Below are 15704 nucleotides of genomic sequence, written 5' to 3'. Positions count from 1 at the left end.
TTTTTGGAACGAGGAAGAACAATTAATGCTGACCGTTATTGTGAAACATTGGATAAACTGAAAAACGCAATTCGACATAAGCGACCAGATCTCCTGTCAGCTGGTGTCATTCTTCTTGACGATAACGCTCGCACCCACTCAGCAGTGCAAACACAACACAAAATTGAAGAACTGGGGTGGGAACGGCTGCCCCACCCTCCATACAGCCCCGATTTAGCACAGAGTGATTTCCATCTTTTTCCGGTGTTAAAGTCTGAATTGCAAGGTTACAGTTTCGAAACAGATGAAGAAGTGAAGCGTAATGTGAGAATAGTGCTCAATAGCCAGAGCCCTGATTTTCTTGCAAAGGGTATGGACAAATTGATGCAACGGTGGGACAAATGCCTGAATCTCTATGGGGATTATGTGGAGAAGTGAGGAAGGATCCTCCTACACATGTATGCATAGTTTTCTAATATATCTTAAAAATAATTTTTTTTACAGCATATGGAAACTTATATATTGAACGACCCACGTACATTTATTAAAGAGCTCAATGGCCCATTCAATTTCTTTAAGGACCATTTCATTAATTGTGCAAGTTGGCATTGTTTCTTTAACTTGAGAGGAACCTTTCCCAACCATCTTTAAACAATGTGCTGTTGTATTTATTTCTGTTAATAAAAGCATTTTCTTTCTAGGTTTGAAAATCATGATGGTTTGTTTCGAGAGGAACCTGGTTAACGACTGGCCTCGAATAGCAAGAAATGTTATGCAAATCGGGAAGCAGAGTGATGGTGGGCAGTACTTCTGGAATTTTCTGGACTTTGTTGTGACGCACAGGACACCACTGTATTTGCTGCTTCAAGCATTTGTTCTTCACAAGGTAAATTAATTCGATGTAACATTATTTTTAAAGTGAGTATTTGAAACATCAAATTTTATACAACTGGTCAACTATGAATACGACATCATGTATTTCTCCTCCTTCCTTTTTAAAATGTTTGTTAACATCATCATGAGTCTAACTATGGAGCTGTGATAATCTAGTCAGTAGGGTGTCTGACTGACACAGGGAAGACCCAGGTTCGATTCCTGGGATGGGTGATCTGTCAGAATTTTTCTGCCCTTGTCCCCTTAAAAGGGGCTCTGGGGCTCACCCAGCCTCAAATCAATGGGTACTTGGGGAAGAAATGGAGCATGGTGCTGATCACCACCTGCAAAATGGCCAAGATCGAGAATGTGTAGGGCCCTACCCCCACATCCCCTGAATGTGCCTTCATGGCATGGTGCTATTAGCATGGGGAACTTGACCTTACCTTATCATTATGTAATATAAGTTGCATTTCTTGTTTTCCTTCTTGTGAACAAGAACAATGGGATTTGTTGAAAATTTGAAGATTGAGATATTCAGGCATGTGTCTGTTTTGTACAGAATTGTTATCATATTATCAACATGAGGTGTGAAATATGGAATTTCTATCGAGGATGGTATAAGTCTCACAATTGGTAATTTGTGATTGTTGGCCTGTAATAGGAAATCCTTATATTGTGCAGTAACTTTCTTAAACATTTACATAACTACAGATTATAACAGTGGCCGCGGTGGCTCAGTCGGTAACGCATCTGACTACCATGCTCAAGGTCCCGGGTTCGATCCCTGGCCGGTTCAAATTCCGGGAACTTTTCTAACGATGGAAGCGGCCCCGGCACCCACCCTGCGGCGAATAACATGGGTACCTGGGGGGTAAAGGCGGTCAGGGGCGTGATGCTGATCACATCACCCCCACTCATGACCGGATCAAGAAAGTGTGGGGCGTTACCCCCACACCCCCTATACGCCTTCATGGCGTGGTGCTAAGCACAGGGGAACACTTTTACAGATTATAACACATTCAATACTTCTAAACTTCTGATATGTGGTTCATTTCATATTCTAGTGCAGATACTGGCAACAGCTTTGAAAAACTAGATAAACTGAAATTGTGACAATTTGCACGTACCTTCACATCTTAGATGTTTTATTTAGATAGTGCCAATAAATACCATGTATAATCTGGACTATATGTTGTGATATTCACATTAATCAAATTTCTAAAATTAATTTCTGACAAGATTGTATGGTCAGGTTGTAGGGAGATTTCAGACTGAAGCGACACGCTACAAATGCCACTTGGAAAGGAGCAAATGAGCAGCAACGTTTCGCACCTTAGTGGCATGACAGGCTGCACAAGCTTGTGTTTGATTGGTGAAACACATGTTGCTTGTCACTTTGGTGTGAATTCTCCCATAATGTAATGCTCTTGAATTTTTAACGAGATCATTTTTTTCTAATTTCTGAAAGTGTAACTATAACTATTAACTTTCCCTGATGCTTACACTAAATGCAAACAACTTTTATTATTAATATTTTAAAAATATTTATACGTTATAAATTCATCTCCCTGTAATTGGTGTAATTGACATCTCTTTATCCTTTGTGTAAACAATAGCTTGACCAGCCACCAGCTACTGAGGCTGAGCGACACAGTCAGTTCGTCATCAGAGAAAAGCTGAGAGGTGTAAGGATAACGAATCCTAAATGTAAAAGTTCTCTTCTTATGGACTTGGCCCATGAAATGAAAGAACTCAAGGAAGAAATAGAGTACAGGAGATATGGCAAGTAATACAAGTTTCTCACAATCTGTACAGTAGCATATATAAATACAATAGAATTCCTTTTCAGTACAACTACTTACATCAAGAAAACTTAAATGGGCAGGCCATGTGGCACGAACGGGAGAGGAAAGAACTGTTTACAGGGTTAGTGTTGGGAAACCTGATGGTAAGTGACCTGTAGGAAGGCAAAGATGATGGAGAGATAATGTTGATCCGTAATCCGTAACGATGGAAAAGATTGGATTGATCTGGCCCAGGATAGGGACATATGGAAGGCTAGTGTTGCTGCAACCATAAACCTTCGGGTTTAAGAAGGCTAGAGAGTTAATTAGTAATTCCTTTTCAGGGCTGTCATTGAATTCCAAAACTTATGTGTGAATCATTAATAGTAAGAACTAAACATGAAAATTGTGTAAGGTTTCTTAACAATAACTAGAATTTAATAAACCTAGAAACTCAAAATGAGTGTAACATATATGTGGTATTTTTTTCAAAAAGATATTTAAACAATTATATCTTATTGTAGCATGTTTTGTATTTGCTCAGTGTTTTCAACCAAGTAAACATTGATCTTCAAGATTCTTGATAAATTAGAGGCAGTGTTTAAATATCTTTACAAAACCATCACCTAGGATTTATATGTTTATATCCATAAAACTATTTTGGCAGATTTTTGCACTAAATTACAGATTAGGTATTTATAGATATAGCAGATTGATAAAATGATCAGTAATACCAAATTAGGTATTGATTAGTCTGTCCCATTCCTATTGTTCATAAACATTCATTTTCTTGATTACTTGTTTATATTTGAATTTGGTGTGGCTGAATATTGCTTTTTTAAAATATTTGTCTTTTAAAATAGATGAACAAGATGCTAAAAAGAATACGGTTGGTGACATGTGCCACACTCAACAACCTCGCCGCCACAGACCTTCCCTTATTGAGCTCTTCACTGGAGATTCCGGAAGAGGAAATCCTGTGGAATCACAGCCTCCGCAAAGAGGTACGTACATGCACAGGGGGAGAAAATGCTGTATCTGTGTTGAAAACTTACGTGTTGTTAAGTTCTTAGCTGCACTGTGTTGTTATGGATATTGTTGCTCGACTAGTGTTTGAATCTGAGGCCTTGTGTCATTACATGCCAGTGCTCTTAGGGGGATTTCACACTGAAGTGACAAGTGACATATGTCACTCGATTAAGGACAAGTCTGCTGAAATCCTTAAATGACATGCAACATCTGTCACTTGTCGGTTTGGTGTGAAATGCCCTTTACAAATTGCCAGTGGGTCAACCACATTTTTACCAGGATTTAGTTGCTCCATATATTTATAACGAACTTTTTGGTATGCATTCAGTCATGAAGTCCGGCATTAACAACTATTGTCTGTTTTATTTTGTCTTGCCATGGTTAATACATGTGTTAAGTTTCCATAACTGAGGCACAGAGAGGTATCTTCTCATAACGCTCCCAGCTGAACACTAACTGATTTTTTTTCTTGTAAAATAAAATACTGTATCACGAGAAATATCTCGATTATTTCACATTTATCGTTCCTTCACAGTCATACAAATTTCATAAAACATCAAAATGCCAACCAACCAACTTTTATAGTATAAAGAAAAATATGCATAAAAACGTAATGTTTCCATCCTCTAACAGGGTCTTCTTCAGACGAATATTCACAATAAATTGATGAAAGATACAACCATCATCTTTATATACACTCCCAGTACAGGGTCCATACACAAAAGAACATGAAGGCACCAGTTCTTATCTTAGGACATTTCCTGAGTGTGGAATCTCCTGACAGATAATTGACACTACCTGACAGGTGATTGATAGGTACCTGGTAAGAATCTGCACCTTATCCATTCCTCAAGGTCTGGATGTGGACAGATTCCTTATCTCCTGTGGCCACAGTGGCTCAGTCGGTAACACATCTGACTACCATGCTAAAGGTCCCGGGTTCGATCCCTAGCCGGTTCAAATCCGGGAACTTTTGTAACATTGGAAGCGGCCCCAGCTCCCATCCAGCGTTGAATGACATGGGTACCTGAGTGAAACCCTGGAGGGTAAAGGTGGTCAGGGGCGTGATGCTGATCACATCATCCCCACTCATGACCGGATCAAGAAAGTGTGGGGCGTTACCCCCACACCCCTTATAGGCCTTCATGGCATGGTGCTAAGCACAGGGGAGCACTTTACTTTTTTACCTGGGCTCCTTCCCTCCCCTTTTCTTTCTTCATTATCCTTCCTTCTTCTTTCCTCCTTCCTTTCAACTCTTTCTAACACTCCTTTCCATTCTTTGTTGATTTTCAGTCCCCCAATCTGGTTCATTATTTCTTCCTCTCCTTTTTTCTCTATGTCCTTCGCCTCTTTCCACTTCCTCACTATTCCTCTCTTCTCTCTCCCTATCTTCCTAGCTTTTTCCCATTCTATGTCATGTCCAGTTTTTTTTTTGTGTGCTTGAATATAGCATTTTTCTCCCTCTTTAATCTTATGTCATCCTTATGTTGCTTCAACCTGTCTTTCAGTCTCTTTTTTTTATTTCCCCTATGTACACACTATCACATTCCTTGCACTGAACTTCATATATAATCCCCTCCTCTCTGTTTTCTTCATTCTTCCATTGTCCTTAAAATGCTGCAGCCTCCCTTTCTGTATGTATTTATGCCCACCTTTCTAAGTACTTTGCCTATCATCTCTGTGGCTTTCTCCATATTCCTTATACCAAACCACCTCTCTTTTTCTTTCTCTTCCCCTCTCCTGTTTCTTCCTTCCTTCCTCTTCTGTTTACATCAAGTCTGTCTTCCTTTTTATACCCATTCTTTTCTAGTTGCTCCCGTAGGCTCTCCATTTCTTCTTCTTTCATGCATATTTTCTTGATTTTGTCTTCCATATTCTCCTTTAATGTTTTTAACCTTGTAGTGTTAAGCTTTCCATGCTTCACTCACATTTGCCAGAGTGGATTAGAATGCCATCCATCGTTCCTTGTTTAGAAAAAGCTGGTGGCAGCACCTGTCAAAGTGGTGACAGAGGATACTACTATATTAAATCTCCTATGTATAACTGAGTAGGGTTGCATTTCTGTCTCTGTGTGTGTATATGCAACATGTGTTCTTTCAACCATCATCACATTCTTACCGCAATTTATGCACAATATATGCATGATTGAATGTATGCTCTGATTGCAATCGACCTATAATAGCCATCATGAAGAGGTTCAGGGTACTAACACGTAATGTACATTTTCATACTAATGTATCTTTTCACAAGCATACTACTTACTGAACAAATTAAACCAATTGTTCATTTGCCTTGGCCTCCCGGTGGCGTAGCAGTAACGTCATCACCTTATAATCAAGAGATCCCAGGTTTGATACTTGGTGGAGGCACGTAAGTCCACCTGGCCAAAGAATGGACTTGAGAAAACCCAGGCTTTCTGCCTCCAGTTCAAGGGGGGGGGGGGAAGCAGTGTTGTTACTGGTTGTTACAAGTCTTATTTTTGTCCAGTCGTACACGACACCTCTGCCTGCCAACATGCCCCCTTCTGTTGCATTTCAGGAAGAGGCAGGGAATCAGAGACCAATTCGCTTGCTGTGCCACGGCAACTGCCGTGTTAGAACTTGTTGGGGATGCCACCTGTTTCGAAAATGACGCGAAGTGAAAAATTTGGCAACTCAGAATCCCGTCAGAATTTTCCCTCACCACGGCAACTGGACAAAGCTGATTGGTTCAGAGGTTCATGTGATCCTCCCTGACTTTCAACAGAAAAGATAAAAATAGAATTTCCAAGTACATTCTTTTGACTCATACCCAGCCAGGAATATAAAAGTTTTTGACAGTTACCAGAAGAGGTTTATATATTTCTATACTTGTACATTGCCTTTTTTAATTGTAGTTTTCTTCTAGATTTCTTTTTTTTTCCCATCTGGTGTTTTCATTTTTACTCTATAAATATTAATAACTAGAGGTATAAGTTTTTCACGTTACTTAAGAAAAAGGGCGAATTTCATTTTCTTTCCCTTTGCTAACCTCCACTGTCAGAGTAAATTGTAGATTTAGCAATTGAAGATTTTATTTTTTTTACGATGAAAGGTGAAAAATGATAAAAATCTATAATTTTACCATGATATTATAAGAGATTTGCAATTATGAATAAAGAATTATGCTTTTACAAGTGAGAAAAATATGCCTCTGTTAATGCTTGAACATTAAATCCAGTATATATATACTAGTGTATTATGGCAGCATAGTTAATTAATATTAACTATTAATTTTATTTTTAACATATATATATGTATAAGGGTGGATCAAATGAAAACTGAACAGTGGATGTATTGGTTATATTTACGTATGTGTGGTGACAACCCTGTGTACAGGTAGAGTGGGATCTAAGGATGGAAACCCCTACTGCATAATGGACTCGCCCTAGATAGTCGCACATGATATGCATAGGCGGTAGGGAAGCACTATCGTCCAAGCAGCAATCAAGGTCAAACAGCCCGGCCTGTTGTCCTCTGCAGTGGTTTTGCTGCATAACAACGTGCAGTCGCATACGTCAGCAGTTACAAAGAACACGTTGGCGACGTTTGGGTGGAGTGTGTTGGAACACCCACCATATAGCCCTGATCTATCATCATGGGACTTCCATATCTTTGGTCCGTTCAAAAAGGCATTGAAGGGTCGGCGTTTCCACTCTGACAATGACAATGGACAATGTTCGCAACTGGTTCCGATCTCAGCCAAAGGAGTTCTACGAGCAGGGTATTCACCGCTTGGCGAAACAGTGGGACCAGTGCTTGTGTAACTTTGGAGATTATGTTTGAAATTAACCTTGTTGATTTCATTCTGTGGCCTCTGTTCCGTTTTCATTTGATCCACCCTAATATATATGTTAGCCAGTAGCAATTTTCGTACAGAGACTTTTAAGTTACGGTTTCATTTCTACCAATTAGAAGGCAACAATATCAACACCTTTTCTAGATACTATACATAACTTAACTTATGTGGTTACAATTCTAAATTCCTCTACAGTTTCAGTGAATTTAATATTCACCATCACTATGAGTAGAGAAATTAACCACATAAGGACCATAAATATAATATTAATAATTACGCATATAGAGCTGTATCATAGGTAACATTATAGTATAGGGGTGACGGATTTCTTCAAATTTACAGGCGAAAGTACTTACGGAAATAATTTTCTGTAGCATTGTGGAAGTTCGTGAATGTAGTTTTGAACCATTTTAATGCGAATACATGTTGTTTTCTGGAAAAAATCTCTGTCCGACACACTGTTTCTGTTGCCGCCATTTGCTTTCTGCACGAGAGCACAATGTTCCCCATAGTCAGTGTTTCAAACTCGCCGTGTTTTCACTAGAACATGACGTGTCTAGTATTTTTTTTTCTATGCTTGCCTAACCTAACTTAACCTAACCTAACCTTATGGAAAATGGTTTTTGGGGCTAACGTGAATGGTTTGTGGGGCTAATGTCAATGGTTTGTGAGGTATTAGCATAATTTCAAATCTGGCCACAAAAGTAGGTATTTTCCGGTGAACGAGGTTGCAACACTGCATAAATCGACAAAACACTTGCACAATGTGCCCTGAACCAGTACGCTATCGCCCGCCATAATGTGTTACAGAATCGAAATAACAAGTAACAGTAAGTACTCGTAAATGTAAGAAATAGACATTATCTTAGTTAGAAATGCATTATTTCACCTTAGGAACTGTTCCGCATTCCAAAATAGTATGTTAGCAATGTAAAAGAGTGCGAAATATATGATTTATAGGTGTCACCCCCATACTATAATAGTACCGTATCATAGTCTACAATTACCCCTCCCCCCACACTTTCATGGCTACTAGAGTACTGCATGGGACCACTTTCGCTCGCTCGTACTTGTTCGAGTCTCCCACGCTTGAGCATTTACAATGGAATATCATTTTAATGTGATAATAATTGTAGACACTTATGTGTAAAATATACCTTGGTAGTTTCAGCCCACAACCATCTACAGTATTTCGTTTCCATATATCACTGTGCATTTGTAGAATATACTAAACTAGATTTTAACATGGAGATGAAGACTAAGAAGTTTCAAATTCACTGTGTCTTTTACTTCACGATCCATATTTGTGTGCCCACTACCACAGACAAATTATGGTTATTCGTACTACTGGGCTTCGAGTGTATACTGCTCGTTTTGCTCATTCAAGCGTTATTCACTTGAGTGAAGAAGCTCTTGATTTCATATGCTATCTAGTGTTGTCCGTGTGAACTATTTGGTGCTGGAGCAAATTCTCTCCCTGCAGACCTGTAATGGCCACATTGTTGTCCTGATATTGACTGTTGTGAATTATTTGTGGAAAAGGTGTAGATATTGTTTGGGCTGTTTACTTTTATTTCCCCTTCTCTCTCTCTCTCTCTCTCTCTCTCTCTCTCTCTCTCTCTCTCTCTCTCTCTCTCTCTCTATCTCTCCCCCCTCCCTCCTTTTCTTTCTTTTTATCAAGTATGTCTCGCTGTGCTTTAGCTCTATTTATCTGCAATCAAAATTATATTTAGGGGCAGGATGCCTTGCAGATTATACGGTCGTATCAAGCAGGTCATTCCGCTCTTTTACATGGATTATATCCAAGTGTTTTCGATCATTTTTACAAACAATAATACAGGGTAATTATAAATGATTCATTGGGTTTTAAAGTGAAATATTTCCAAAACTATTAATATAATATGCATGTGCTAATCATGAAACAAAAGAACACATCTGAAAGTTTAATTTCTCATATTTGTAACCTTGGTGCCTGTCAACAGATGGCAGCACAAACCTAGTTTACAAAATGGCATGTATGCAGCAGAAAGCATTCTGTGCTTTGGAATATGAGAAGTGTTTTTTCGTTGTTTCTATACAGCGTGCTTTCCGGAGACAGTTTGCAACTGCACCACCAGGTCACCAAAGCATTCTGTGACGGCATCGACAGTTTAAGGAAACTGGTCACCTGTGGGCGCCATGCTGAAGATGTCTTAGTACTTTTCCCATGGCCTCCTAGATCTCCCGACCTAACAGTGTGTGTTTTTTTTTCTTTGGGGGCATGTGAATGACACAATATATGTGCCATCACTACCAACAACTTTGGTTGAGCTGCAGGATCGCATTATAGCTGCATTTACGACCATTAGTAGGGATATGCTAGAGTGCATGTGGGACGAATTAGACTATCGCATAGATGTGTGATGAAAGGAAGCCACATTGAACATTTGTGAAAGTATGCCTGAAACTTGACAGTTTCTGTTTATTTTCATGTATCATTCTTTATTGTATGTGTTATATATTTTTTTAATGCAGCTCTTTCAAACATGATGAATCATTTATAATCACCCTGTATAATAAAAAAAATGGCAATTTTTCAAAAGAACATCGGCTCATTTTGGGATAATATGTGCAAGGTATCTTTGATATTTTTACTATATCTGAATTAGGAGCATGAAACATTTTGGGTGAAGTGCAATACCCTTTCTATAGAATTTATAATTAGAGGTGAACAATACTGTCACTATCTCAGAAGCTACAAGGTATAGAGAAATGCATATTAGTGGGTCAATAGATCTTCCTGTGATTAACATGTTTCCTGCTTCAGCTATATAGTAGCTGTTCATATTACAGAACACTTAAATTTGTAACAAAGAATAAATTTGCTTCATCATTAGTAATAATTAACTCGAATGCAAAACTCCAATCACCACAAATGTAGTTCATTCTATGTGCATTTTTATTTTTGTAGAATTATTAAAATAAATTCTAGTTATTCAGGCAACTGTTCCTTGGTTTCTTCCGGAACGCATATAGGTCTATGGTCAGTTCTCATAAAGTTGAAATCTATGAGGAAGTTATCACATGTTGTCTATCAGCCAAGTAATCAAGGGTGCCCAGTTTTTTCTCAAAGGGGGCAGGGTCACAGAAACTTTATTATTATTATAATGCTTATTATTTTTGTTATTATTATTATTACTATTAGTACTTATATTTTTTAAAAATACATACCTTGTAAATTACATATTCTGCATATCCATATATAATTTGCATAACTGTATACAGACAAAAAGCTGTTTTTTATAGTAAGATAATCAGTGTAAAATAGACTGTAAGCTTATATGTAACTAAACTTCAAATAATAATAATAATAGTTGCTATAACTTACAGCCTGTAAGTTACAGAAAACAACATTTTATGTCACAAAATATCGCTACAATTTCACCATTCGAATTACATTATCTCTTTCCAGAAATTTTAAGGTGGGGAGCAAGTGTCCCCCTTGGTTCCTCCCTGCGGGCACCCTTGCAAGTAATTCTGAAAGCATTTCAAAACTATTCAGAGTCAAAATGACCTAAAACTTAATGGCTGGAGTTGCAAAAACAGATATTGAGCTTTTAACCTCAATAATCAGGTGTCATCATTGGAAACTGAGTAGCCAATGAGAGTAGCTGTTCTCTCCCGTACATATTTTGGTATAGCCAGGCCTGATCAAAATCCAGTTTTATTCATTCTGGATAACGATTGCTTCCAATAGTGCTGAAACAAATGTTTGTCACTTGATAATAATCACATGTTATACTTAGCATAACTCGCACATGAAGAATGTTCAAAACAGCACAAATCATTGTTTTCTTGCCACATGTTACAAGTCCAATATGGCTGTCATGGCATGTGACTTTCCAGGTACACTATGCTTCCTTGCAGTAGCCAAATTTCACTTCATCTGGTCTATCTGCATCCTATCCTGATGATTCCAAAGCAGAAAAGGTTCATGATTCTCTTTCTAGCACTGAGTCAGTACCAGAATATTGAGTGTCCAATTTCAACTGTATCATATCATGGCACCAGAATTTCGCTTGATAGAAATCATGGAATCATGTTTGAGATAAGGGCTTCGCGGAGGCATAGTGGTGATGTTATTGCCTTGTAATTAAGGGTTCCAAGTTTCAATCCCCCGATTGAGGCACGTGGTTCAGATCCCACTCTAAACTGTGGGTTCTGTCCAAATTAGCCAATCCGAAATTGAGATAACTATCACATAAAATTTAGCACTGCCACAAAATATTAATAATAAATTGTGCAGGTTTTTGTACTCTGTAGTATTGGTACTTGACCTTCAAATACCTGTACAAGGGGAAGTTGCCAATACTTTTTAATACCACCTGTTAATATTTTGCCAATACTGGTCAACCAAACCATATACTTTCTATTTGTGCTGTGTAACTAACTAACTCTCTAGCCTTCTTAAACCTGAAGGTGCTGCAGCAACATGCCTTTAATCTGTCCCTATCCTTGGCAAGATCAATTCAATCTTTTCCATCGATTTCCTTTAGGTCCATCTCAACATTATCCCTCCATCTTCATCTTGGCTTTCCCACCGGTCCCTTACCATCAGGTTTCCCAACAAGAATCTTGTAAACTCTTCTTTCCTCTCCCATTCGTGCCACATGGTCTGCCCACCTAAGTCTTCTTGATTTAATCATTCTAATACAGTAAAACCTCATTAATCCACACTAATGGGGGGATAAGTTGGCTGGTTTAACGAAAGTCCAGATTAACTGAAATAACCTAATAGAACAGTAGAAAGTGCATTAAAACTCCATTTATAGCAACAAATCACGTTTATTATGGTGTATTTAAAGGGCATAGGCCTAAATACACTATACAGTACAAAGTCTGCGGGAAACAGAATTTCATCAGTGATTGACTGCCCTTTCTTTGGGAAGTTCTCCCATGGATGTTGGATGTACGTATTCTTAGCCACTACGGAGCAATATGACGAATGCGATTGTTGACTTCTAGCCACATTTAAAACCTTTCTTCTGCCTTTTTTTCCCCTTTTTCCTGTCTGGTTTATCCGGGTCCGGATTAATGAGGTTTTACTGTAATATAAATGTAAATTATGCAGTTCTAAATTATGTAACCTTCTCCACTCACCTGTCTCCATAGGAGCCACGATGGTCTAGTTGGTAGGGCATCTGACTGCCACGCGGGAGACCTGGGTTTGATTCCCAGGGTGGGTGAACTAAGGTCGGAATTTTTCCAGCCTTGTTCCTGCATAAGGCAGCTCTGGGGTTCATGCAGCTTCAAGTCAATAGGTACTAGGGGGTAAAGGTGGCTGGAGCATGGTGCTGATCACATCACCTCCAAAAATGGCAGAGATCAAGAATGTGTGTGGCCTTACCTTCACACTCCCTAAATGTGCCTTCTTGGCACAGTGGAACTTTACCTTTTTTACCTTTACTCACCTGTCTCCCTTTTAGACTTATGAAAATACTGTGCTTGCAAAAACAACGAACATCACCTGTGATAGAGTACTGCATTGGACCACTTTCGCTCGAAAATACTTGATCGAATCTCCCACGCTCGAGCGTGATACACTCGATCGTACCGCACTCGTAGTGGAATGACTGACGACCTGATAAGCAGCACTATCAACCTAATACACATACATAAAGGGAAAACACTCCATGCAATTACGATTCCAAATCATAATTCCACATATTATTATGTAAGGCTCAAATATATTACATATGAAAGTATGCAATATCTACAGACCGACACGTAAAATGGATACACATGCTGACAGAGCTGCCTAAGCAATTACAAATATTGTATCACAGTGCCACAAGTACATGTACATCTTTGTTCACTTACCAAAAATGATAATCATATTCTGCAAAATAAAAAAAAAATGCAGTTATGACATTCAATCGAACATAATTTTAATGTGACAATAATCGTAGAAACATAAAATGTCAGCCTCAGTAGTTTCAGCCCATAATCATCTATTTCATTTTCATGTATCTTGGTAAGATATACAAAACTGCATTTTAACATGGAGATTATGACTATGTTCACTTAATTTTCAATGTCACTTGTTTTTACTTCACGATCCATATTTGAGGATGCATTATCATAGACAAATAACGGAAATACGTGTACTAATAGGGTTCGAGAGTTCGAGTGTATTCCGCTCATTCAAGCATTTTTCGCTCGAGCGTAAGACCTATCAATTCTGCATGCCATCTAGTGTTGCCCGTGCGAACTATTTGCCGCTCGAGCGAAAAACCTATGACTGAGCCGTGCCGATACAAAAATTAAACCCAAACAATCCTTCCAATCAGCATAAACTCCTATGCACAGTTGCAATATTACAATAACATCTCTAATTATAATAATCAGAGCTCCATGTTAGTGTTTTAGCTGTATCCATGTATATATTAGTAAGTACAATAAGTGTTGATTTGTCAATGCAGAGTCTGTGTCCAGTGGAAGTGTGGCGTCAACTCGGTCTCCTTTGAACCGGGACTTGAGTGAACAAAAGGAGTCCCAAACCTCAAGTGGTAGTATTGTGATGGGAAAAGTTGTAACAGGTAGAGCACTCACAAGTAGGTTAGAAATGTGCCCCATGCGGAACTTTTCCCTGATGTAGTGCACACCTGTTCACTCCCCCCCTCTGATAGTAGTTTAACTACCCCTTGCTTTTAGTCTTTCTCTTTCTCTCTGTACATGCTATGTGTTGGTAGTTCTACTAGTAGTTCCAGTGGAGTTTTGTTTTTTACCTTGTAAGCTAAGCGAGAGTACTATTTGGGTTAATGCTAACCTCTAGAATGAAGTTCTTTTACAGGTTACTGGGAAAGGTTATTTTTGCAATAATGGGAGATGCTTTATCCGGTGTCTGACGAGGCAAGACAAGCTGTGGGTATGATATGGGCAAGCTTTTTGTCTCATGTGCATCCTTTGCTTACACAAATGCATAATAATCCCGTGTGTCTTTTGTGAAAAATTACCTTAGTCGCCTATCAATTTTGGTAACTGGTCATCATTCACAGAAGACTGTTGACTTTGATGGGTCTCATGTATCGCACACTTCACAAACATTTTTGTGGTAAAGCCCCCACCCTTCGGCTTCTGGCGTAAATGTGGGTTGCTTACATTGTTTAGGTCTCTTGGCATAAATAATACCTTTTTGGTCAATCCTTGAAAAATTGCAGTGTATTTTCCTAACAGACCTAAATCTAACAATGTAAACAATCTGTGCTTACGTCAGAAACCAAAGGGCAGGGCTTGACCAAAAAGGTGTTTGAAAAGTGTCATCATCGTCATTATTTTGTTAGCTCACACCACATAATTTCGCGATTTGTAGCCAAAGTTGCTGAGTTCAGGTACTATTATTTATGTTCCAACATGTTGATTAATATATGTATATTTCACTTTCTTCAAAACACCATTGTCTTCTTATTGACTGCTGTAGTCCATTCTTTTCTTATAATATTACAACTTTATGAGGTCTTTTAAATTTAATTTGTCTGAATAGTTGTGGGAACCATGAATGTTTAGATTGCAATCCTATGTTTTCGAGCGAAACTATAAAGCATCCAAATTACTGCAGTACTTGGTTCAGAGATTAATGTAGATATGGATATCGAAAATGGAACCCGTACGTGTTGTAAGTTTTTATATAAAGTGTCTTAATGTTGTTGCCTTAGGTGACATTGAAAAAACAAATGATTGAGTCATTGGATATCTTCTCTGCACTGACAGGACGTTGAGGGCACAACTTTTAAATGTGCTAAATGTTGATTAACTAAGACGTAACCTGTACTCATTCTTAATATAAAAACAACCACTGCCCGAGGTTGATTAATGTTTTGGTACCAAGCTCTACTATTACTGACTTGAACATGCCACTCATATGATGTGGTATTTTGTAGCTATTTTGTAACATAAAGAACACCATTTAGTCAAGCCCCGAATAATTGCAGTGTATTTATGCTAACAGACCCAAACCTAACAATGTAAGCAATCCATGCTTACGTCAGAAGACGAAGGGTGAGGCTTTACCAAAAAGGCGTTTGAGGAGTGTGTGATAAGTGAGACCCATTGATTTTTATCCAATAAATTTGATGACAGTCCAAGTATAAGAAAGTAAATGACAATTTTTGCCCATAGTCATGTTTTTCCATTTCTGATGTTCCTAGTATCATATGCTGATACTCTTCATGTTAGTAGTTT

The 15704-nt window shown here is 38.4% G+C and overlaps 1 protein-coding gene across 2 annotated transcripts in view; it reads left to right on the top strand.

The window, feature by feature from the left end:
• The window catches only part of unc80 (unc80, NALCN channel complex subunit), a 310307-nt gene that overhangs the window by 270872 nt on the left and 23731 nt on the right, over positions 1–15704 (top strand). For both annotated transcript variants that reach the window (XM_083128968.1, XM_083128960.1), the window contains 4 exons: positions 681–865; positions 2472–2637; positions 3503–3643; positions 13946–14062. In XM_083128968.1, the coding sequence (XP_082985094.1) occupies positions 681–865; positions 2472–2637; positions 3503–3643; positions 13946–14062 (609 nt within the window). The remainder of the gene's footprint in view (positions 1–680; positions 866–2471; positions 2638–3502; positions 3644–13945; positions 14063–15704) is intronic.

This window comes from Lepisma saccharinum, chromosome 1 (assembly GCF_977018435.1).
Source record: "Lepisma saccharinum chromosome 1, izLepSacc3.1, whole genome shotgun sequence".
Taxonomy (NCBI): domain Eukaryota; kingdom Metazoa; phylum Arthropoda; class Insecta; order Zygentoma; family Lepismatidae; genus Lepisma; species Lepisma saccharinum.
The sequence above is the reverse complement of the archived record's forward strand: the minus strand, read 5'-3'. Positions and strand labels throughout refer to the sequence as shown.